Raw genomic sequence first — 24,295 nt, 5'->3', positions numbered from 1 at the left:
CACAATATTTTGTTTTGTGGTAAACACTATGTTTACCTATTTTCAAATGTTATTGACCTGAGGCCAGTTGTTCAAAGCTTGATTAGCTTAACCTTAGGTTAACCTAAAATTCAAAGCAAACTTCCCAACAGGTTGTTTATAAATTTGGAAATATTCCTGCAGAATGGTCTGAATGGATAGGAGTTTTGTTCTGTGAAATTTTGAAATAAACAGACGTGCATAAATACATAAGCAACTGACTCCTCTACTGTATGTACGGATTTTTATCTGTGAAAACTAATGAGGATGTATACATACATACAGATTTTAAAGCTTTGTGTAATAGATAAACGCGGTGTTTACCGTGTTTTCTACAAAATATGGCATTTACATTAGACCTACATTAACAATTTTTTTGGACAAACTCCTTGCCAGCTTCAACACCTCTTGTTTATTCCAATGCAGCACAATGCTCCGTTAGTGTTTCCTCACGACCTGTTAATCATTATGTTATGCATTCATGAGCAAATACTAACAGTCTGCATTATAATAACATAATTGGTTAAATAGAATGCTATTGCGCTTATGCAAATTTTTCCTAGTTTTAGCACTTTCTGGGATCCCTTTTTAGAACCAAGAGAGGGCTAGAAATAAGAACCATTCATACCACAGGACTGTTGTACTAACGGTTCGATCATGAATATTACTAAACATGCTTTAGCAGTTACATTTATGTGAGCCTGTACCTGCTGCGTTCATGTATTTAGTAGTTGAACCCAGACGTGAAATGTACCCATTAATTTGTTCAACTTCTCCTCCAGTAGTATAAGCACTTCCTTCCTGCCAACGTCCACCTCATGTCATCTATTAACATGGAAAACATAAATTATAACTAGACGTCTTTTAAAAGCATATCGTACTCTGCACCTTTTACCCTTTACACCACTCGCGGGTGTCAAAATCGGCAATATCAGCACAATGTCAGTGATGGGTGAACATAGCAATATCACCTTAATTTATTCCGGAATTTGTCTGGCATTTTACAGTACCTGACATGACCAAACATGACCTTTGCCATGCATGATGGAAAGTGCTGCATTGTTAATTTTGAGGTGTTAATTTGACACCAGAAAGTGGTGCTGAAAAATTAGGTAGAATATAGCACCATTTTTGGGTGCTGATTTGACACCAATAGATTTGGTGCTGAAACAGCACTTTCTTAGGGCTAAATTAGCACTGCTTTTAGAGTTATTTTAACCCCAGATTTGATACTAAAACAGCACCTACCTAGAGCCTAATTAGCACTCTTTTTCAGAGTTAATTCAACACTACCAGCAGCATTAAAACAACACCTGTTTTTAGATTTGATTTAGCACCTTCTAACTAGTTACCAAGCATTATTTTAGCAGTAAACTACCATCTAGAAAAAACACCCAACTTTGTTATATTAGTCTATAATGCCCTCTTATGTAGAATGATTGCATGCACTCAAATGCTAGAAATAGTACAAACAAACAAACAGGAATATTGTTAATGATATTCTTTAATTTATTTCACTTAACTAAATATATTACACACAACACTATATTTATACACCCCCTCCCAAATGAGTTCATTAACCTAGGTTGAGTCCAAGCTCTTTAATAAATTTTTGAACAGATATGCGTTTTTTCGCATCACCATGCTTGCCCATAAGTGTGGCTTCCAGGAAAGCATAAACATTTGAGACCTCTGGAGTGTATTCCATGTCAAGAATATAAAAAGAGTTCATCACCAATGCCACTACCATGCATACCGGGATTCTCTTTCCTGAAAGGTCCAAGTAGATTTGCCCCTCTACTGCAATATATATTGGGTTCAAACTGCCCAGGTCCCCAGATGCAACAACCCTTGGATAAGTCGTCTTAGCAACTTCTTCATCGATAGAGTCATCATCCTAAAAAATTAACGTTGACTTAAGTTTAATTTCAACAATTGTGGATTTGCCTTCCATAAAGAGGCCCATTTAAGGTCATAAATGATCCTCTTTTTGTCCAGGAAATGCTTAGGTTATCATGCAGTATGTATTGAGGTTCCTTAATTAATATACTTACACTGCAAATCATGAAAAATAAATTTCTTGAACCACATGATTTTTCTTTTAATTGCGACTGAAGAATTAAAGCTACAACAGTGCTTTCAATATCTGAAAAAAAGTACATGATTGTTGACTATATTACAATTGCTACATTGCTAAATACGACAAAAATTCTTAGCACTGGGTACCAAATATTAATTTGATATATATATATATATATATATATATATATATATATATATATATATATATATATATATACCTTCTCTTCTGTTTGGATCCTCCAACAGCATAGCTTTCATCGCAGAAACGAGTTGCTTGATACTCTTGCTTGCAATTCTCTCTGCCCACCCCAACACTTTGCTTTCAGCTTTGCTGTAGTTGTCAGCCATATTGACAAGAGCTTTTGGGTCACATAGGATTCTACCAAACTCTGCCTTGGCCTGTAACAAATTTTTGGAAAACAAACTTAAAGATGAGGTAAAGTCCGTTCTGCGCATATATTCCGCGCATCAACACATTCCATCAGTGGGGGAGCAACTTTTGGAATGTTAATGATATGCGATATTAACGCGTTGTATTACAAACGGCAGTTCGGGAGCAAAATTATTTTATTTTATGTCGCAAGGCGAAGAGGCTCGAATTTCGAGTCACGACGATAACTTATCTTATCATAAAGCTGCTAGAAAAAAGCAATATTATGCTGAAAGGAATGCTCCAAGCATTTATTTGTTGAATAAGGCCCGAAATGGCGAGTCTATTTGTTGTCGCTACAGACGCCACCTTCTCGCTTGTCCTACAATTACAAATATATAACGTTTTAAATAACGGCCTGTTTATTTACAAGCTTCGCTTTATATTTTCTTCAAAATATAACAATATTTTCTTCAAAATATAATAAAAAATAAGCATATTCATCACAGATCACAGCCCGTCGAGCGAGAAGAAAATAATAAAATTATAACGACGCATACGTCATGTAAAGATTATATAACCAACGTAAACAAACATTGTTATGCGCAGAATATATGCTCAGAACGGACTTTACATCATCTTTAACAATTTACAGAAAACTATTTATAAAAAACCACAAACAATTGATACATCTATGTACTTGTACACAAATGTTGACAGGTCTGCCTTCAATAAAGCAAAATCAATGACATTTCAAATTAAATCATTTTCCAACAGTCTAATATAAGAATTTAATGTAATGCCTATACAATGACTATCAAACAATATATCATAGCAAATGTGCTAACAAAATAGTACATAAACCATGTGTACCGTATTGCTCATTAAATAATTTGACATGGCATAGCTATACATAAACCATGATCTTACCTCAGAAACAAGCTGTATTGCAGGATATTCAACAAGAACATCTTCCAATTTCTTTGGTTCCAGTAAAAATTGCTGACGGCGGTATGGGTATGTCAACTCCATCAATTCTTTTATGAGATTGAAGTTCTTCTTACTCTTTGTCATTTCCACAGCTAATACTTTTTTGTGTTCCTCGCAGGTTTCAGGGGTCTCTCCATCTACCATAGGAGGTACATCAGTTTTCATCTTCTTCTTCTTTGGTTCTGCCTTTTCATTTTCTTTCTTTTTTTCACTTGATATATGACAGGTTTTTGGCACAATTCCCTTGTTGCTTCTTCGCATGTTTTTAAAGCGATTGGATATGGCCATAAACCACGAGCCCTATGGATAGAGGTCAGAAACAAAAAAATGAGATGTTTAGGTATTAGATACTCTTTCTTATGAACTAGAAAATTTTATCCATTAGAGAATATTCACTGCAAATTTTTTTCAATGTGTATTTGACTCTATATAATATAGTGCCACTTACAGTTCCAGCTCCAAGTGAGTCAACTAGAAATGGGTATTTTTCGATGATCATTGATGCCACACGCTGTTTTTCTTCTCGAGTTGGGAATAGCATATGGATTTTCATTGAGTTACAAATGTCTCTGGTAAACTCACTTCTTAGCTTTCCAAATAACTTTCCAGCTTTAAGTGCCTCATTTACCTTTGGAGAGTACTGCAAGAAAAAGAGAATTGAACAAAGGTGAGAATTCAAGTTCAATTTTATATATGAAAAAACTAGCTTATGTATTGGTTCCCACTACAATAGATTCACAATCAACTCTGCATCATCTGCTTCTTTTATTGTTTCTCAGGTCAGCAAAAAACCATGGTATATTATATACCATGAATTTTATGTGATAACATAAAAAGTGAAACTTACAGTATCAGGAAGCTTGAAGTCTTTTACCCAAAGCTTGTGGATAATTCGGGTCTCTGTAATTGCAAAGCCAGATGAAATCAAGGTGCAACCAGTACCGGTACTAGTTTTTTTTGGCAATGATTCTAAGCAATTTAATTCTTCAAATTCTTCATCGATACTGATCAGTGGTGGTGCTTTAGGTGTAGAGGCATAAGGTCCCATTGAAGGCATCCTGGGTGTAGGTGTCTTGGGTGTTGACAATGCAGGTGTCTTGGGTGTTGACAATGTAGGTGTCTTGGGTGTTGACAATGTAGGTGTCTTGGGTGTTGACACTATAGGGGTGTTGGGTGTTGACAATGTAGGTGTCTTGGGTGTTGACACTATAGGGGTGTTGAGTGTACACACTGCGGGTGTCTTGGGTTCATTTGTTAAAGTCTATATTAATTTAAATACTTTTGATAAGCAAATAGATTTGTTAAACAAAACAATTTAACTATAGTATCTAACTGGAAACTCTCTCTTATAAGTTTATATATGCAAAATAATCTGGCAAAGCTAATATAGGCAGAGTGTTAAACCTTTATTACCACAGCGTCTTTATCTGCATCATTTTTTTGAGATAGGGTTTCCAAGGCATTTTTGATACGAACAACTTGGCCGCCTTTTATTCCGCAGGCTTTCAGAAGTTGTTCCGAAGTGTTTCGTAATATGTCAGCCGTGTCAAACTGTTTCAAAAAGTAAATAATTATAGATTATTCCGGCTGATAATTATGTAGTTTAAAACATATACTACAACAAGTTTGCCAAACGAGATAATAATACAACGACTTGCGCTGAAGCGCGTTTCAAGGCACGTGGCACGTAAACAAATTCTACTCTAATAGTATTCAACAAAATGAATAAAAATATAGCTATAGCGCACAAAAGGTACCTCGTCGTCCTCCAGTATAGAAATAGAACCTTTATTAACACCCGCTTTCGTTAAGGCCTCGAGTAGAGATATATCCATGGTCTAAAAAGAAGACAAATCAATTTATTAACTGTTGATACTTCGAGCATTATTTATTCTATAATTGCGATATTAAAACTCGTGTTCAACATACCAGTTTAATCACCAAATATATTCCTTTTTCACTTCGTAAGAATGCAAACTTTACACGTACTTGAGAATCAAGAATTTAAAGCGTATGAAAACGATCCAGAATTTGTGTTGTCATCCGACAATGCCACAGTGGGAAAGAATTTTTGAATTCACCGCGCAAAAATTTGACAGATTTTGACCGAATAATATTCCAAATATGGTACCCTTTACCATATATAGTGCTTTCGGTGTTTGCAGCGCGTGGGGTCCCGGAACCCGGGACACTTCACTCAGAGCCACTGAGCTATAGACACTATAGGCTCATTTCAGTGTACTAGCTTGATAACCATGGTAAAATAAGGTCAAATGGATTGTTATCGTTGCAGTATTTGTCTCGAATTTGTTGCCGAATCCATGCAAAGATTATTGAACCATATTAAAAGGATTCATCGAAATGAACCGAATTTTCATGTCCTTTGCGGTATAGCGGGTTGCGCGAAAACATTCAAGGTTTTTGTGTCCTTCAGAAATCATCTTATTCGCAAACACAACATTGTGGCCAAGAATGTAAACAAGGACGTCAATGCCTTCCAGGACCCAGGCGATATAAGCGCTAATAATTTTAACGTTGAACAGGAAGACAATTCGGCTAGATTGCACAATACCCGTCCACTAGACTTCTGTCACTGCGTAGCCATATTTTACGTGGCTACGCGGATACGCAGTCGCCGACTGTAAATTACACGCGCGACGTCTCGTAAACGGATTATATTCGAGATTATCAAACAGCCGCAAAAATAACTAACTATAATATAAACGAAACAGATAAAAAAAATCACAAGTAGCTTTATATTCATCATGTAATTAAACTTTAATTTATTATAAAAATTGACATTTAAGAAAGCTAACAAAAACAACACTATATTATAATATTTACCTAAATATTCAGACTACATTACATTATCCCAGGTAGTGGTGGTGTTACAATTGTCCGTAGATTTTTTTAACATCATTAAGAAACGTTGAAAATAGATCTTCGCTCTTGTTTTCATATCGCCACAGAAATTCGGCCAAGTGCGAGGAGAACGCTATCTTTCTCACACCGAAACATGGCAGTTTACACTTGGCTTGCCGCCAGTGCCCCTCGATTTTATTTGTGTGAAACCCTTCACTGTTCACAAATTCCTTTGAGTGATTCACTAGTCGATGCTTATGGCCGTGCTTCTCTAAATTTACGTAGGCTTTCCAGCAGTCTGAAACGATAATTGTCCCCTTTTCTATATATCTTTCGATTAACGGAAGTAGCGTTGCTTCATCTCGTTTGTCTACTGCTGCCATAAAACTACGTCGCGAGTCCTCCTCAATTCCGCCAAAAACCCACTGTCCCTCAACATGGTGTCCCCTATGGTACTTTCTTTTTCCGAACTTACTTTCATCTATTTGCACAATTTTACCAGGCCCGCCAATCTTTTCCTCCCGCTCTAATAGTGTCACTTCATATGTCTCGCGGCAGAAACTGTCCCAGTCGACTGCTGTATTTGTCGCAACGTTTAACTCGTGACGGATTTGCTCTTGATTTACATCACGACACCACCAATACGTGAACTTGATTACTTCCTCCAAAGTCATGTTGCTCTTCTCAAACCAACTACCTTTTCGGATTGATAATTCAACCTTATGTCTCTTACCAGCAACTTGTTTTCGACATTCCCACTTGTATCCGTCAGATCTGTCGGCGCATTTCACTAGTCTCATGCTATTGTTGCAATGGCCACACACTCTTTCATGTGCAATCAATCCCTCGTCCATGCACCAACGTATAACGTTTTCTTTATCAAATAACACCTCGTCCTTTAACCGATCGTGCACCCGTGTCACATATTCTCAGCGGCTGTAACCCAAGATTTCTCAATTGAGAAGTGCAGGTCTAACCCAGGCCAAATGATCATCTAAATCATTCAATGGCCAGCTATGCGCAAAGGGCAAAGGTCAAATACGTTTGATCCAATAAACGGTGCTTTTCTATGCGCATTTGTGTGTATGCTAATTTGTTCACTCGTCGCGACTGCACTTCGATAGAATTTTAGTATTATTTTGATATATTTCGACATTTAAAATATGGAACCGTCAAAACGTCAAAGAAATCGTATTACGGATGCTCAAAGAATCGTTCTGGAGCGATTATATGGTAATGGAATGGTTGGAACAGGTCATTTATATGACAGCAAAGTCGATCAAGCTACGCAAGAAACGGGCCTGACGAAAACGCAAGTTAAGGTAAACCCAGATTATCTGTGCATCTTAAAGAATTAACCAGAGTGTCTTTTTCAATAGATATATTAAAGTGTACATGCATAAACAGTGTTTATTTTAAAAAGTTGTTGTTGAATTGCTTAATAACTATAAATAAGATTTTATGCTTGTACTTCAAATTGTGTTGTTGTGCTTCCTTCTAATAACTGTATACTATATATTATATATTGGTTACAATTTTATATGTGACTACACTGTATATTGCTTATTCCTAGAAATGGATTGGTAACCAAAAAAGGAAACAACCTTCAACCAGCCAAACCTTTGATGAAACATCTACATTGAAGAGGGCCAAACACATAAAAGGACCACATCATTACAATGTATTTTGCAGTGAGTTTTTCAAGTCTGGTTAGTGAATATTGTCTTTATTTAATTTTTGAAATTAACAATATTTATTGCATGGAGCTAGGTCAGGCATTAACAATCAATTATATCTTGGTATGGTATCTCCTAAACCTAATTTTTGCCCTGTCATGTGTGTTCACTTGCCCTATAATAAGGCTTCAATAGAGAGGAAGTCTTCATAATTATATTCAATACATTGAAATGGTAATTGAGTTGGAAAGATTACAAAACAAGGGTTGAATGTCTAAATGTTATTAGTAGCTAATATGCTGCTCAAATTTCTAAAATGAAAAAACAATTGAACTAAATATTAGGCAAAATGTATAGTCATCATATTGAGTTTTCTCTTATTGGATGAGATGAAAAAACAGTTCTTCAAAATGTTGGTTGATGTGGTTTTTTGTGTATCTAAAATAGTTTTTATATCTGTGTTAATTTAGATGAGTGTAAAGGCTTGTCTAATACTGAAAGGAATAAACTAGCTGCAGAAAGGTGGAATTTGCAAATGAGGATGAAAAGAAATATGGTGAAACTGCTAAAGCCCTTAGCTCAGTTGATATAAAAGTGTTGGATGATGAGCAAAAGAGAAAGCTTATTGAAAGACACTGCAAAAAGCTAGTCGAGGAGGTAGCGGAAACCTTTATTTGGTTTGGCACTTGTAATATTGTTAAATTAGAATAGTTGAGCACTAGGTCTCCCATCCCATTCTTTTGCTATCATTTATCTTGGTTTCTAGAATTTTCTATGTTAGTAACAGGTAAGCTTGGCTACTGTGGATCTGGCTAAATGAGAATAACACAGGTTAATGTAGGGTTAGGACAAGAAATAAAGAGCACCTGGCTTTCTAAGGCACCATACAGAGTTAGTTAGTATTTCCCTTAGTTTAGTGCCAAAATAGATAAAGAAACATATACATCATAATGGTATGATAAATAGCATGATTAATGACAAAAAAGCCCCACACTACCAAACTGGCCAGTGCAATAGTTAAACTGTAAGTTGAACAAAAATTAAACAGGGCAATCATTATGTGATCATTAGATGTGTGTTTATCCATAGATCAGGATACTGGAGGATTTGGGCTGCCAGACTATTCATCTTTGATGATCAACAATGAAGGCACTGTTTTCCAACTGGGATCCAATGAAGGAAATCATTTTTTATCTTGCAACCCCGATATTGGCATAAAATTTCGTGAGTATTTTGGTAAGTTCTCTACAGGTCACTGGTAAAATAATTTTATTTAAGACTTGTGACAATTTTAGAGCAATTCCAATGGGATTCTATGTTTATAACTAAAGTACCAATGACATGACCTTAGGTAGTTCTGTTAAGAAGTACCGCAGAAATGATGTGCAAGATCTCTTTAACAAGAAATACAGTAAGTCTTTTTTGTCAGAAAATTGTTCACAACTGCTACCGGTAATGTGTTTTTAAACTTTAAAGGGCTGCAAATACTGTAACTTAACAATCACAGCTGGTTGTATAGGTTGCGTAGGTAAATCGTAGGTTAAAAGGTTAACCATCTTCTTATACAACCAGCCCTGAAGAATCTATTACAGTACAACTAAACTTTGATGAATACATACTTCACCCGATGATCAGTGGTTTGCGCAATTATTAGCAATATACTATAATGATTCATGAGATGATTCATAAGAGCTAGACTGGATAACCGAAAAGTATATTGTAAATGTTTACAACATCAGAATTATTTCTAAATTTAAGGTGAAGCGGTTGGAAAGAGCTGCCGGGTGCCGTACTCGAAATGTGGATTCAGAGTTGTTGGTCTCCCTGAAGATATTTCTTTTAAGAAACCATATAACTATGGTTCCTTGCAACTAAAGAAAATCATGGAGGCTGCAGACAAAATAAAATTCATCATTGAAGATCCAACTCTCAACGAACCATTGAATGTTTACCCGACTGCAGTTTCTGGTAACAATGGTGATTTACAAGGAACTGTAAATGTTGTGAAACCTTTACTAGTAAAAATTGCTGGAGAAGATGCTGCGCAAAGGGTGCTGGCCGATTCTGAGAAGCGAATTATGGAGGAGGAGATTGAGGTGGTTGATTTGCATTTAAGTGATGAAGAGAAGGCAAACTTATATGGTTTGTGTGAAGGTTATTTTTCACCTGATGCATGGTTAGCAGTTGGACATAACATGCAACATTCAAGACAGGTTGAAAACATAGTTTTACCTGTACACACGACTGCAGAAGAAAGATTTTGGCTGTTTCGTACGAATGATAAGCCATTGCGTATAGCCAAGTGTGTATCCTCGGCCAAAATACGGGGTCAGTGGTTGGATCTTGTAGATGATGACACATACACATTCTTGCATAGTGACATTATTACGGGTAAGAACCTTATTCGTTCTGCTCATGGACCATTATATTTTTCAATAGAGGAAGCAGCTACTGAAAATTTTAAGTTACCAAAACAATTTAGATTTGCGATCGAAGGAGTTTTAGGTAAACTACGTAATGAAAATACTTGCGAATGGAAATGATGTCAAATTTTTTATCAGGGTAACAGGGTTAATTATTATAGTCAATTGGTACCAGGGCCGTTGCTAGATTGCTTAATTGGGGGGGGGAGATATAATCATGTATAGTATTCATGATCAGTTTGGCATAAAACGAATGATATGAATACACATGCACTCCCCTCCCCCAATAAGGCTTCTAGCTCGGGCTCTGGTTGGTTCATCGTAGACTCATGTACTTCATAGACTCCAGTTTAAATATTTTCTCAATATATATCATGTGCTTCAGTCATTTATCACGATAAATACCGAATAAAAATGCAGTATTTATTAAATGCAATATATATATATATATATAAATGCAAAAATTAAATATCGGAAGGTTTCAGGTTACAAATTTATATCGATATATTTAAACATAATATTTTCCACAGTTCGGTTTTGTGCTAGAGTAATATTTGTCACACACGGTGCATGAGAAAAAATCAAAGCACACGTGTGTATGAATCGCCCAGTTACTGCATTTCTTGCAGTCAAACCTTTCCTTTAAACAGGGTTTTCTGCAGAAAATAAAAAAGGCTGTGTCTAGTTCTGGACACACACATTTGCCACCTGTTGTCTCACAAGCCATGCATAGATCCACAGTCTTCTGACTTATGTTTGGAAGACATCTTAATCGCTGAAAGTAGCTGTTTAACGGCCTTCTGTGGTAATTTAGGGCCTTTAGAAAATCTAATGGCACTTCGCCAAACACATCTTTGCATAGTTTGGTTTTGTGATAGTCTTCCAATGATTGATTTTCTCTTATAAAAGATAGTAAAGATCCAAGTTTGAACGAGTAAGTATTGTGGATCAAAAATCTTAGAGTATGAGCACACCATTCCCCAATGAAATTATTCGATGATTCAAGCGAAACCAATTGGTCGGAAGAATTCTGATTCATTTGGTCCTCAGATGCTGTTGCAATTTTACTTCTGAATTTTAATTCAAAATTGCCTCTTTTAACAAACTTTTGCTTTGTAGACGTACTTTGTTTGGAAAACAAACGCCTTTTTACAATACATTTTTTATGTGTAGAGGAACTTGATGTGCTGGCGACACTTGATGTGCTGGGAACACTTGATTTTCTGGCTGAAATTTTTCCGTCACTGAGGTCTTTACTTTTTCCAAGATTAGCAATGACATAATTTGTTTTTCCTTGTCGAAGATTTTCCAAATAAGCACTTTTGTAAGCGCCCGGGTGAGGTAGGCTGTCGTTCATTGCCCTAGTTGTACCCTTATGGAATACTGACAGATGATTATCCAAGCGTTTCATGTAATTTCCATACTGGGGGCAGGTTGAAATTCGACAGACACCGTCTTTTCTCTATAAAATTATTCGGAATTATTTAGGTTAAAAATATGAAGATATCAAGAGTGGTAAGAGCGTAGAAATATTTCATACTTTCAGTAGGTAGGAAGGAAAGGGCCTTCATTCAAAGACCTTTACTATTTAAAGTTAAAATTTGTTAAAATTAGCCCTGTATATACTGTGATATACACTAGTCTCAATACATCTTCCACGCCCCTTCTTTCATCAATGTATCACCAACTGTACTAAGTAGGTAGTTATCTTTAACTATAGTATCATGCTGTGCTTCAAAGATTTCATTCACGATTTTTATATTTCGTAGCGCAATTCTAGGGAAACGAGCCATTTTTGTTTGTTTGTATAATGAAATAGCAATCGCCCCATATAAGTTATAGCGTCATAGCTGCAGCATGTGTCACTCTTGCGCAAAGAAAAAAAAGGAACAAGCTATGGCAACTACCACGTCGTGAAAATTTGTACCAATATGAATACCAAAATTGCAATTCTCATTGGCAAATCTGATCTGACCTTCGAGGGAAAACATGTCATATTTCTTCTGAACTTATTTCTTCCCATCATAGGGCTCTACAAACAAACAAATTCGCGTAATAAGTAATACGGAGTGTGAATATTGATATAAAATGTAGAACTATATGCTTATAGAAATTACAGTCTCGTTTACCTTGAAATTAATGTCTCGAACTGATAACAAACTATCCCTGAATAACTGAGTGATCTAGAACAGACGCTCTAGAATGGCCAAAAATGACTATAGAATGGCTATAGAATGGCTATAAATGACAAATAACGAAAATACACCTCGGGAATCTTTGCCTTTTGGCTTTGTTTTCGCAACACAAGAGCAAAGTAATACTATACGCGCATATCAGGTTTAAAAAAAGGTTTCTTATTTCCCAAATATTTCATATTACTGTCTTAAATTTCACTTCGTAACATTTTAATTACGATTCTTCAAATGAAATTTGACACCGACTTTATTTACGTTTTTTAACTTTTAAGACAGGGGTCAGTTTTACCCACATTGTATAAGAATGTTACATCTTCACAACATGTTTAGTAAGCTCACCCTCCAAATGAAATTTGACACCGACTTTATTTATGTTTTTTAATTCTAAAGACAGGGGTCAGTTTTACCCACATTGTATAAGAATGTTACATCTTCACAACATCCCTAGTAAGCTCACCCTCCAAATGAAATTTGATAACGACTTTATTTACGTTTTTTAATTCTAAAGACAGGGGTCAGTTTTACCCACATTGTATAAGAATGTTACATCTTCACAACATGTTTAGTAAGCTCACCCTCCAAATGAAATTTGATACCGACTTTATTTACGTTTTTTAACTTTTAAGATAGGGGTCAGTTTTACCCACATTGTATAAGAATGTTACATCTTCACAACATCTTTAGTAAGCTCACCCTCCAAATGAAATTTGATACCGACTTTATTTACGTTTTTTAACTTTTAAGATAGGGGTCGTTTACCCACATTGTATAAGAATGTTACATCTTCACAACATGTTTAGTAAGCTCACCCTCCAAATGAAATTTGACACCGACTTTATTTATGTTTTTTAATTCTAAAGACAGGGGTCAGTTTTACCCACATTGTATAAGAATGTTACATCTTCACAAGATGTTTAGTAAGCTCACCCTCCAAATGAAATTTGATACCGACTTTATTTACGTTTTTTAACTTTTAAGATAGGGGTCAGTTTTACCCACATTGTATAAGAATGTTACATCTTCACAACATGTTTAGTAAGCTCACCCTCCAAATGAAATTTGATACCGACTTTATTTACGTTTTTTAACTTTTAAGATAGGGGTCGTTTTACCCACATTGTATAAGAATGTTACATCTTCACAACATGTTTAGTAAGCTCACCCTCCAAATGAAATTTGACACCGACTTTATTTATGTTTTTTAATTCTAAAGACAGGGGTCAGTTTTACCCACATTGTATAAGAATGTTACATCTTCACAACATGTTTAGTAAGCTCACCCTCCAAATGAAATTTGATACCGACTTTATTTACGTTTTTTAACTTTTAAGATAGGGGTCAGTTTTACCCACATTGTATAAGAATGTTACATCTTCACAACATCTTTAGTAAGCTCACCCTCCAAATGAAATTTGATACCGACTTTATTTACGTTTTTTAACTTTAAGATAGGGGTCGTTTTACCCACATTGTATAAGAATGTTACATCTTCACAACATGTTTAGTAAGCTCACCCTCCAAATGAAATTTGACACCGACTTTATTTATGTTTTTTAATTCTAAAGACAGGGGTCAGTTTTACCCACATTGTATAAGAATGTTACATCTTCACAAGATGTTTAGTAAGCTCACCCTCCAAATGAAATTTGACACCGACTTTATTTACGTTTTTTAACTTTTAAGACAGGGGTCAGTTTTACCCACATTGTATAAGAATGTTACATCTTCACAACATGTTTAGTAAGCTCACCCTCCAAATGAAATTTGATACCGACTTTATTTACGTTTTTTAACTTTTAAGATAGGGGTCAGTTTTACCCACATTGTATAAGAATGTTACATCTTCACAACATGTTTAGTAAGCTCACCCTCCAAATGAAATTTGATACCGACTTTATTTACGTTTTTTAACTTTAAGATAGGGGTCAGTTTTACCCACATTGTATAAGAATGTTACATCTTCACAACATGTTTAGTAAGCTCACCCTCCAAATGAAATTTGACACCGACTTTATTTATGTTTTTTAATTCTAAAGACAGGGGTCAGTTTTACCCACATTGTATAAGAATGTTACATCTTCACAACATGTTTAGTAAGCTCACCCTCCAAATGAAATTTGACACCGACTTTATTTATGTTTTTTAATTCTAAAGACAGGGGTCAGTTTTACCCACATTGTATAAGAATGTTACATCTTCACAACATTAGTAAGCTCACCCTCCAAATGAAATTTGATAACGACTTTATTTACGTTTTTTAATTCTAAAGACAGGGGTCAGTTTTACCCACATTGTATAAGAATGTTACATCTTCACAACATGTTTAGTAAGCTCACCCTCCAAGTATAGTATGTATTTACATATATTCGACATCATCATAAAATTCTAGATCTTCTTTATATAAGGCTGATATGGGCTCCACCATCTCACTGTCCTCTGTAGTGAAAGGTAAAACTTTAAATCCGGACCATAACTCATTCACTACGTTTACTTGGCGCTGATAAAACATCATCTTTTCAATGGCGAGGGAGTGCAAACCAAGTTCGTCGTCGCTGGAAACTTCACGATCGATAAATGATTGAATTATTTCAATCTGTTTGGTGAGAAATGAAATAAATGTAGACATCTCTTTTTTCACCATATTTTGTTCCTCTTCACACCTATCTTTAAGACACAAAAGATCAACCGCTCTATTTTTTACTCTTGATGGTACTCCTGTTTCAATATTGGGTTCGACAATACCATGATATACTTCCCCGTTTGGATCCTTTACATCATCAAAGGAAATCTCATCGTTCTCATTCATCCCATTAATCAAGCTTACGTTCCGAGTGATGTTGGCGACCACGCGATCGATTTGACTGCCAAGCTTTATTGCAATAGCTTGACCATCTGAAAAAAGGAGTAGAATCGGAGGCAACTAAGTAAAACAAGGGAAATCCAAGTGGAGATACATGTAAAAGATAAACACCAATGAAGAAAGTACCTTCACGGAAGAAAAGGCGTATTCGGACATACATTATTTGTAGTGTGATAAGTAAAAGAGCATAAAAGAAATATTTCTATACCAGCATATTTTGCTTTAAGTTCTAATAAAAACATTCTCTCCGACGCCATCCTATGAAGGGTATGAAGTAACTTTTGCTGTTTCTTGGCAATAAGTCTTGTATACGCATTTTGATATGCTTTTTCTTTTTTCTTCCATCTTGTTCGAACACCATGACGTTTCTCCAGGGAATATAACGCTTTTTCATTCCTAAAAAACCAACTAGGAATCAACTAATAACAATAGCCAGACGGAAGAGTACAGCTGCAATACGAATACCTGCAATAACAACAGCAGATGTAATAACAACTAATAATTGAACAGACAGCAGTCTGTTTAATTATCACTGTATAGCCGCATGTCCCACCTACTTATCCTTCTCTCAATGTTGGGAATCCTTTCCGGCTCTTCCTCTCTTGAAAAACTCATTTCGTTTCTGAAAAAAGTACAAAATCCAAATATCAAGAACAAAATACATTTGCACACCGCGAAGATCCTGTCACAAGTGAAATGTCTAGCAATGCCATAGGAATAAGCAGTCATACCAGAATAAGCATTTATAAGTGTGAACTAAGTTATATGCAGTGCCATATTCCGAAATTGTTATTCTCTGCATAAAATATTTTGTTACCGCAACTTTTTTGCTGAAAGAAGTAAATCCACATAAGATTCATCCCACTGGTATTCAAGGTCTAGGCGATAAAATATTAGACTTTATTTTAGTAGGCTATTGTTGATATTTGTATAAAAAACACAGATCTCAATTTCCCCAAACAGCTTGTATCTCTATCGAAACGGAATTCTGGTTATTAGCAATAATTTTTCAGAGCTTCAAAAGGAAAACTAGTCCGCTTTTCACTCATATACAAAAAACCACACATCCCATTTAAAAAAGGTATACTATAAAAGTGGGAAGTACACTTAGTTAAATCCATCAGCATATCACCGCACGTTTTACCTATTTACCTTCCATAACTGGTGCAATTTCTTCAAATTGTTCCTTGATCCAGCTCCGAATTTTAGCCTCATTACACTCATCTATCATAATAAGAAACACGAACGTAACCATGTCATATGTACCGGTAGGCGTTTGCTAGAAAATGTCATTATTTTAAGCACTTGAATTCGAGTCGCTTGTGAAAAACGTACCTGGCAAATTCGCGATTAAATTGCTCAATTCTTGGTCAACAGTGATCAGCAAAGACTGCGCCCTAACGAGCTTCGACTTTAGAGAAGGACCTATAATTTAAAAAAGATCATACTAGCAATAAAAAATTTGAGGTTCTTTGTGTTGTGTGACTGTAATGAAAAAAAGATAAACTTGGGCCGCACCCTAGAGAATCCACACTAAGAACAGCGAATAGTGGTAATGATTTACTGAATTTCTATTATATTACCAAATTTTGCAACAAGATGTTCACCATAATGGATAGTAGCGTCAGTTAGCACATCACTTCTTTTATCAACAGACATTTCTTTGGTTATTGAGGAAAACTGTCTAAGAAATGACCAAAAACGCTCAACGCCTTCTCCATCGGTTAAACCAACATTCGCCTTTCTTCGTGGACTATATTTGACCTAAATTGAATGTGGACTTGAACGGTCGGTTGCCATACAACTTTGAAATCTGCCTTAAAGGAATTGTTCTAAAGTCCTAAAGATGCAGTCCATTTCGCATAAATGTAATTCTTTTAAACAATTACCTGGCAAGAGGCTTTATGCCCATAACAATGAAATATTGGTATTGCAAGAGTTGTATTCGACAGCAAAGACTGCTGGCCGGAGCCCTTCATAAAAAAATTGCATGCTTGTATTTAGAACATTATTATCATTAATTCTTGAATCATGCTGATTTTTGAAAATACCAAATAAAAATAAAAAATGCAATTATACACAGAACCTGCAGGTGGTTTGATAAAACACAGGCAATGTCGTACATCAGAACATAATTGAGTGATTCTGCAGAAATGCCAGCCTTTAGTTTTTCTAGCTCATATACAGCATAGGAAATTCTAAAATGATGCGAAATTTACTTACAAGGTGAATTCGCACAAAATGTTTTTGTGCATTTAAATAGTTGGTACATAGAAAGTGGTTGATGATTACTGTAAAAAAAACCTTATAGATGTTAATGCTAATTACTATTCTTGACACAACTGAATATAAATAGTGATCAAATGTGATTAATAAGAATTCTAAAACTATTTATGGAATTTGGTCTAGCATGATAAAAACAGGGTATTCACAATATAGCTAACCAGTGAAATAGTAAGTGATAAAAGAATGTACCTTTCACCATGTTTGATGCTGAGTAAGCTTTTTGGAAAGTCATGCCGACAAACCCTGCCAAACACTCCTTTTTCATCAAAAAGTTTATTTTTGCCTTTACTTCTAATTGCTGAAATTACTTCACCAGCATGAAATCTGTGACAGTCCTTAAAAACAAATAATATTAAAACAGTTTTTTGCAAATCACATTAACAAATTGCTTGCAACAAATCAAACGTCTTTTTAAACAATTACCTGTGTTTGTGATTTCTCTTTTGTGTGTTCATAATTATCAACAAAGTTATCAACATCATCTTGATCGCTGAACAACAATGTCTTGTGGCGTGAAGAAATGCTTATATCACCTTTCCCTTTCCTTCTTGGCAGACCAAAACATGCATCAACACATTCAATTAAGGTTCCACTTTCCTATAGGTATATACATAGAATTGACCTTAAACATATATTCATTGATGAAATGAAAGAGTACCACACTGGGTGAACATATATACAGTGCATTACTATTGGTATCCCATGCAATGCAACCTAGGTATCTAAATCTCTAAATGAAACACTAATTAATGTAAATTACAAGTAAATTATATCAGTGTTTTTAACTAATTAATGTAAGTTGAGATAAGCTGGTTCTCATCTATTTTTAAGAGTTTCTTCTCTTAACCTATAACTACTACATGCATGACAGTTACTATAACATATTTGGAGATAAGCTGTTGTAAAGCCCTTCATGGCAAAATAATGGCAAACCTTGATTAAATAAATAAAAAATATAAATACTGTAACAAAAGAAATAATTTCTTACCGTTGGGCATATAGGACAAATGACACCGTTATATAGCCCTGGGATATAGGAATCCAGATATTTTAATTTGTATTTAAAATATCTTGAAAAGAAAAAAAAATACCGGTACCTATATCTTTTATACTATTATAATAATTGTACTAATCATACTAATTGCAAAATGTATAATATAAAGTATAATATAACTGGGGTGTGCCAGTAAAAGAGAGGGTATATATCAATAGGCATGACTTAATAAAGTGTACATACCTGTATTCCTCAAAAGATCCAGAATTTAAAGTGCGGTAAAAGGATTTAACCTGAAATGTAGAAAATAGTTTTTCAGTCTAAATTTTTTTCCTTCCAAAATTGATATTTTGGCTCTAAACTAATTAGAAAAATAAGGGTGGAATACATGCAACTGAATGATTGAAAAGTAATTCTGTATATTATATTTTAGGGTTTTGAATACTTACATGAACAGATTGCAGTGATGGAAGTAATTCCATGATTATCTCAGAAAAATCCTTCAAAGGAACCTGATTATGTAGAAACAACTTTTCAGCTAAATCCATAATTCTAAAATGAAAGCCAATAGTAGGCCTTTCTGGAGAGCCAGGCCAGAAATGCAACCGGAGTAGTGTCACAGCATGGCTTTCACAACTGCAAAAAGCCACTCGCTTCAAGTGTTGATTACCTAACAATCATAGAAAGTAGTAGCAATATTCAATAGCAATCAATAATTAAATTAAAATTATTGCAGTTAATTCTCACAGTCCAAATAATATCTATTGTTCCAACATACAATAGACAAGGTTGTTAAACAATATTGTTCTAACAGCAGAAAAAATGAAATTACACACTTGTTTAGTTAATCCATGCAACTGCATTATATCTGAGGGTTAATTAATGATCATGGCATGGGGTTTCTGGTTATAAAAGCTTAATCATAGTCTAACTTTTGTTGAAATTTTAGCATGCAGCTTTTGTTTGTGTATTTATGGATGGCTAATCTGTTTAAAAGTTTGGAGAAATAAAACCTCTGCTTAATTAGGTAAGCTTTAATTCCTATGCAACTTGATACTTAAGTTGTTGGAAAGTTTGACCTTGTAGATTTAGTAGCTTTAATGCAAACAAAGAATACTGAACAAATTCCTTACCAAATGCATCAATAAGTGTAAACAACTTGACAATTTGTGTCCCACAATTGTGGGCCCACTCAATTACAGAATTGTCTGGAAACAGTGGGATGAACTTAGTTTCCTAAGAAATAAAGAATGTAGGTTTTGTAGGTTAAAGCAGGTTTAATTTGCCTGAACACATTTGAATTTTAACTTTTTAAGTCTTACTGAATGTGTGAAAATAGCATATTACAGTATTGCAAAAGACCAACATCTTTAAAATCTTGAAAATAACATGTAGGTTGCAAATAGTTATTAAATAGAATAAGAAATTATAGAATGAAACGACATCTTTGACGTACGTTTATGCCATTAAATTGGCTTCTCCTTATAGAAATTAAGCCACGGAGGAGAGCTTTTAAAAGCTAGCAAATATTATCATATTTTTAAAGTTTTTTTAATCAACATTAATAATAGACAATACCATCCATTTATCCATCACGTGAAACTTATTTCGACTTTCGTGTTGTTCAATAGCACAGTTCTCGCAAAAAAACTGCCGTGGACCACAATATTTACAGCGAATATTGGCTTCATTTTGAGAGCAAACACCACACATGACACCACTCGGTAAAATCGCATCTTCGAACTTTGCTTTCAGCAATTGAGGCCGAATTTTTTCCCAGTTGAGATAATTACTAACATTTCTTCTTTGTGTGGCCGATTCTTCATTTTCTAAATCGTCAACGACTGGTAATTCATGAGGCGTTTGAGCGTTATGATCGATTTGCAAATCGCACGATTCGTCACTATGCAAATCTGCGTGGAGGCTTGTCGAATGCTTATTTGAAGCTGTTGTTTCTACATCAACAGTTAACGGTGTAGTTATTGACGATTTTCCATTTCTTCCCAACACAACAGTTTTTACGCACGCCTTTCGCATAATTGTAAAAAATTGCGCCGAAGTGAAGTGCGAAATTTTCTTGAATACTAATAAAATACAACCAAATCAAAGATTAAACTGTTTTATATCAAGTATTCTGATTGGTCGCTTAATATTATATTGAATGATTTAGATGATCATTTGGCCTGGGTTAGACCTGCACTTCTCAATTGAGAAATCTTGGGTTACAGCCGCTGAGAATATGTGACACGGGTGTGATCGTACGTCCATTTTGTCGTCTTCTCACTTCGACCATAACTGCTATCTTCGCCACCACATTGTGATACAGCGTCTTTCATGCCAAAATAGGACGATATAGTTTGCGAGGTGCAATTTTTTTGTGCCGTTTTACCAAATTTACATGAAACTTGCACTCCCTTATCCATTACTAAATTAAAACGTTTATCAAAATGCGCACACAGAGTTTGATTTGAAATAGACAATATCAGGAAAATAATCTGCAACAACTCGATACCAAAAAGTCAAAAACACGAAATTTAATTTATTTAACAGATTCAAAATCACAACGTCACCCACGCCAGATTTCATCCAATCAAAAACGTTGGAATTTCAGCGTCAATGGAACATATTGCGGACATTTAGTTCGGTTGGCCTTTTGTAATTTTATACTATTGTTATGATATTAAATTATACTGTCACACGTAATGTTATGCTCTGTTTTATTATCATAAATATGCGTCTAAAATACTCAATTCGTCAATACTTGAATCACATATCTTCTTCCTAGCCTCCAAAACAAAATCTCCTCATGGTCCGTACTTTTCCCAACTTTTCCCCACTAATTATCGTCTCTTCGTCACTACTTAAAAATGGACTGTTCACGTGTTCAGCGCATGCCATTGCTATTGTTATAATTATCTCGTAACATTACCCCCCTCTGCAAAAACACAAGCCCCCTGGCTTGTTCAGAGGAAAAACTAACTTGAACCAATATAAAAATACTTATTTATTAAAGATTAATTGTTAACGTTTGCTGTTGGACGGTGTTCGGGATGTCGGGCATAGAAATCTGTCCAAAGACGTTGATCCAAAATGTGGTCTGGTGGTTCCCACGTATTGTGCCGTTTTCCATATCCGCGCCATTTGATACGATATTCAGGTTTTCCATGGCGGACGCGATGACCAACAATTTGCTCGGCATCATAGATGTGGTTTACATTTTCTTGGGCGGATGTGGTTACTCCGGTCGCTGGTGCGTCATTAGAATGACTAAGTGGTGGGCAGTTTGTAGAGACATGAGATACACAGGAGGGGAAACTGTCCGCTGGTATGTCATGATCATGAAGATATGGTTCACTATCCATATCTGGATCTTCTTGCGGGGCTTCGATCGGCCGATCTTTCGGATCGAAATATGGTTTTAATCGGTTTGCATGAACTGGAGCGTGAACTAGTTTGTTTTCCAAGGTTCGCAGCTTAAAGTGAACAGGGGATAATTTTTCCACGATCCGGTACGGTCCGTGGTAATTGTGGAGCAGTTTCTTTGACAACCCTTTACGGTTTTTTGGTGTAAAAACCCACACTCTGACCGATTGTGTACGGAGGTTGACGCGCTGACTGGTCATACCTGGCTTTCATTTTAAGTTGAGCCCGCTGGGTGTTGGATTGGATAAGCTGTTTGACTTCCTCAAGGGTTGTCACAATGCGGGCGCGATGCTTAGCTACAGACGGGCTAAGATTGGTAGGTGGAAGTAGGCTAACGTCCATTGGGAGACGAGGTTCACGACCATAGAGTAAGTAAAACGGTGACTCTCCAGTGGTAGCATTCGGAGATACTCGGTAGACTTGTGGAAGATGTTCATCCCAATCCTTTTGGTTGGTGCTAACATACATAGAAAGGGTTTGTGCCAAGGTACCATTGAACCTCTCTACTAACCCGTCAGTTTGGGATGGTAAGCAGTTGTGTTTAATTTAGCTGTGTTCATCAGTTTGCACGTTTCCTTGACAAGGGCTGACAGGAAGTTACTACCTCGATCAGAAAGGATGGTCCGGGGTGCACTGTGTCGCGTCATGATCTCGTTAATGAGAAGGGAAGCGATACGGTGAGCTTCACAAGAGGGTACGGCGAATGCCTCAGGCCAACGCGTGTAATAGTCCGAAAAGACGACAATGTAACGCGAGCCAGAATTCGTTACGGGAAACGGACCGAGAACATCCACAGCTACGCGGTGGAATGCTCCTTCGACGGGGATGGGAAGAAGTGGGGCTTGACGGCGATAACGGGGCGACTTCTTCATAGAACAGTCAATGCAAGATTTGCACCAATGTTCGATATCTTTGAACATTCCAAACCAATAGTATTTTCGCCGTAACTTCTCATAGGTTTTTTGAATTCCTAGGTGTCCACTAGTAGTGTCGTCGTGAGCATTAGTAAGGATTTCGTGACGCAGAGAAGCCGGAACTACTAGTTGGCTGAAGAGATTACCAGCCTTTCGCTTGCCAGGGGACCAAAGATGACAGAGGATACGGTCGTCGTTAAGGTAGTAATCATCAACGTGGAGGAGCAAAGTTCTGGCTACGCGTTGATCATTTGGCAGTTCCTCAGATTCGAGATAGGTTATCAGGTTTTGCAGGTCTGGATCTCGGCGTTGCAGATGACGAATGGTGTCAACTTGGACTCCTGGGGTGTCGATGGCTGTGATGTGGATATTTGAGTATGGTAAGCGAGAGATTGCATCGGCATTACCATTCGATGTGCCTGGGCGATGGATGATCGCAAAGTCATACTGTTGAAGCTGGAGGGCCCATCGTGCCAGTTTGCCGGTGGGGTCTTTGATGCTCATCAACCACTGTAATGCATGATGGTCTGTATGGACATAGAATTTTTGCCCATAAAGGTAAACTTGATACTTCTTAATAGCTTCAACAACCTCGATTGCTTCCCGTTCCGTAGTGCTATAGTTACATTCAGCCTTATTGAGTTGCCGACCGCCGTATGCGATGACAACGTCTCGCCCTTCGATGTTCTGACCGAGAATATAGCCGAGTCCGGTTGCACTGGCATCAACATGTAGATGAAAGGGTGGGAGAGATTTGGATACGCCAAAATCGGTGGGTAACCAGGGCGTTCTTCAGGCAATTAAAGGCTCTTTCACATGACTCATCCCACTTAAATGCGGTATTCTTTCTGGTCAACCGAGTGAGGGGAGCGGCAATTGATGAAAAGTCTTTCACGAACCGGCGGTAGTAACTTGCAAGGCCAATAAAAGCACGAATGTCCTTTACACTTCGAGGACGAGGGAAGTCACGTACCAATTGTGTTTTCTCGGGGTTAGGTTGGATCCCATGTTGGGAGATAAGGTGACCAAGGAAAGACACAGATTGTTGGCCAAAGAAACACTTACTCGGATTCAAAGTGAGGTTAGCCGCTCGTAGACGATCGAGAACTAATCTTAGGCGGGAAAGGTGTTCGTCGAATGTGCGAGAAAATACGATAATATCATCCAGATATATTAGTCCAATCCTTGGAGTACTTGGTGCA

At 36.3% G+C, this 24,295-nt stretch overlaps 4 protein-coding genes across 5 annotated transcripts; 1 reads left to right on the top strand and 3 right to left on the bottom strand.

Annotated features, from left to right (window-relative positions):
• Positions 1-1,594: 1,594 nt before the first annotated feature.
• LOC114537272 lies at positions 1,595-2,571 on the bottom strand. The gene is made up of 3 exons (XM_028558413.1): positions 2,319-2,571; positions 2,073-2,164; positions 1,595-1,915 (listed from the first exon to the last, which is right to left on the bottom strand). The coding sequence occupies exons 1-3, from the start codon at positions 2,554-2,556 to the stop codon at positions 1,595-1,597; spliced, it is 651 nt and encodes a 216-aa protein (XP_028414214.1). The 5' UTR covers positions 2,557-2,571.
• Positions 2,572-6,348: 3,777 nt separating this feature from the next.
• Positions 6,349-7,183, bottom strand: LOC114537271. The gene has a single exon (XM_028558412.1). The coding sequence runs from the start codon at positions 7,174-7,176 to the stop codon at positions 6,349-6,351; it is 828 nt and encodes a 275-aa protein (XP_028414213.1). The 5' UTR covers positions 7,177-7,183.
• A 1,959-nt stretch (positions 7,184-9,142) lies between these two features.
• Positions 9,143-10,591, top strand: LOC114537287. The gene is made up of 3 exons (XM_028558425.1): positions 9,143-9,234; positions 9,350-9,409; positions 9,757-10,591. Exon 3 carries the CDS (start codon positions 9,882-9,884, stop codon positions 10,539-10,541), a length of 660 nt encoding a protein of 219 aa, XP_028414226.1. The 5' UTR covers positions 9,143-9,234; positions 9,350-9,409; positions 9,757-9,881; the 3' UTR covers positions 10,542-10,591.
• A 4,362-nt stretch (positions 10,592-14,953) lies between these two features.
• LOC114537290 lies at positions 14,954-21,000 on the bottom strand. Of its 2 annotated transcripts, none has more exons than XM_028558431.1 (16): positions 20,335-21,000; positions 19,890-19,992; positions 19,206-19,426; positions 19,000-19,049; positions 18,751-18,832; positions 18,186-18,359; positions 17,952-18,097; positions 17,563-17,674; positions 17,366-17,449; positions 17,060-17,240; positions 16,812-16,901; positions 16,629-16,700; positions 16,294-16,354; positions 16,030-16,098; positions 15,685-15,872; positions 14,954-15,508 (listed from the first exon to the last, which is right to left on the bottom strand). In XM_028558431.1, exons 1-16 carry the CDS (start codon positions 20,791-20,793, stop codon positions 14,973-14,975), a joined length of 2,628 nt encoding a protein of 875 aa, XP_028414232.1. In that variant the 5' UTR covers positions 20,794-21,000; the 3' UTR covers positions 14,954-14,972. The 2 variants fall into 2 exon arrangements, with proteins under 2 accessions (XP_028414232.1, XP_028414233.1); XM_028558432.1 differs by having other exon boundaries at positions 15,416-15,508; positions 16,034-16,098.
• Positions 21,001-24,295: the final 3,295 nt, after the last annotated feature.

The sequence above is a fragment of the Dendronephthya gigantea genome, unplaced genomic scaffold, assembly GCF_004324835.1.
Source record: "Dendronephthya gigantea isolate DGI-Jeju-01 unplaced genomic scaffold, DenGig_1.0 000155F, whole genome shotgun sequence".
Taxonomy (NCBI): domain Eukaryota; kingdom Metazoa; phylum Cnidaria; class Anthozoa; order Malacalcyonacea; family Nephtheidae; genus Dendronephthya; species Dendronephthya gigantea.
The sequence above is the reverse complement of the archived record's forward strand: the minus strand, read 5'-3'. Positions and strand labels throughout refer to the sequence as shown.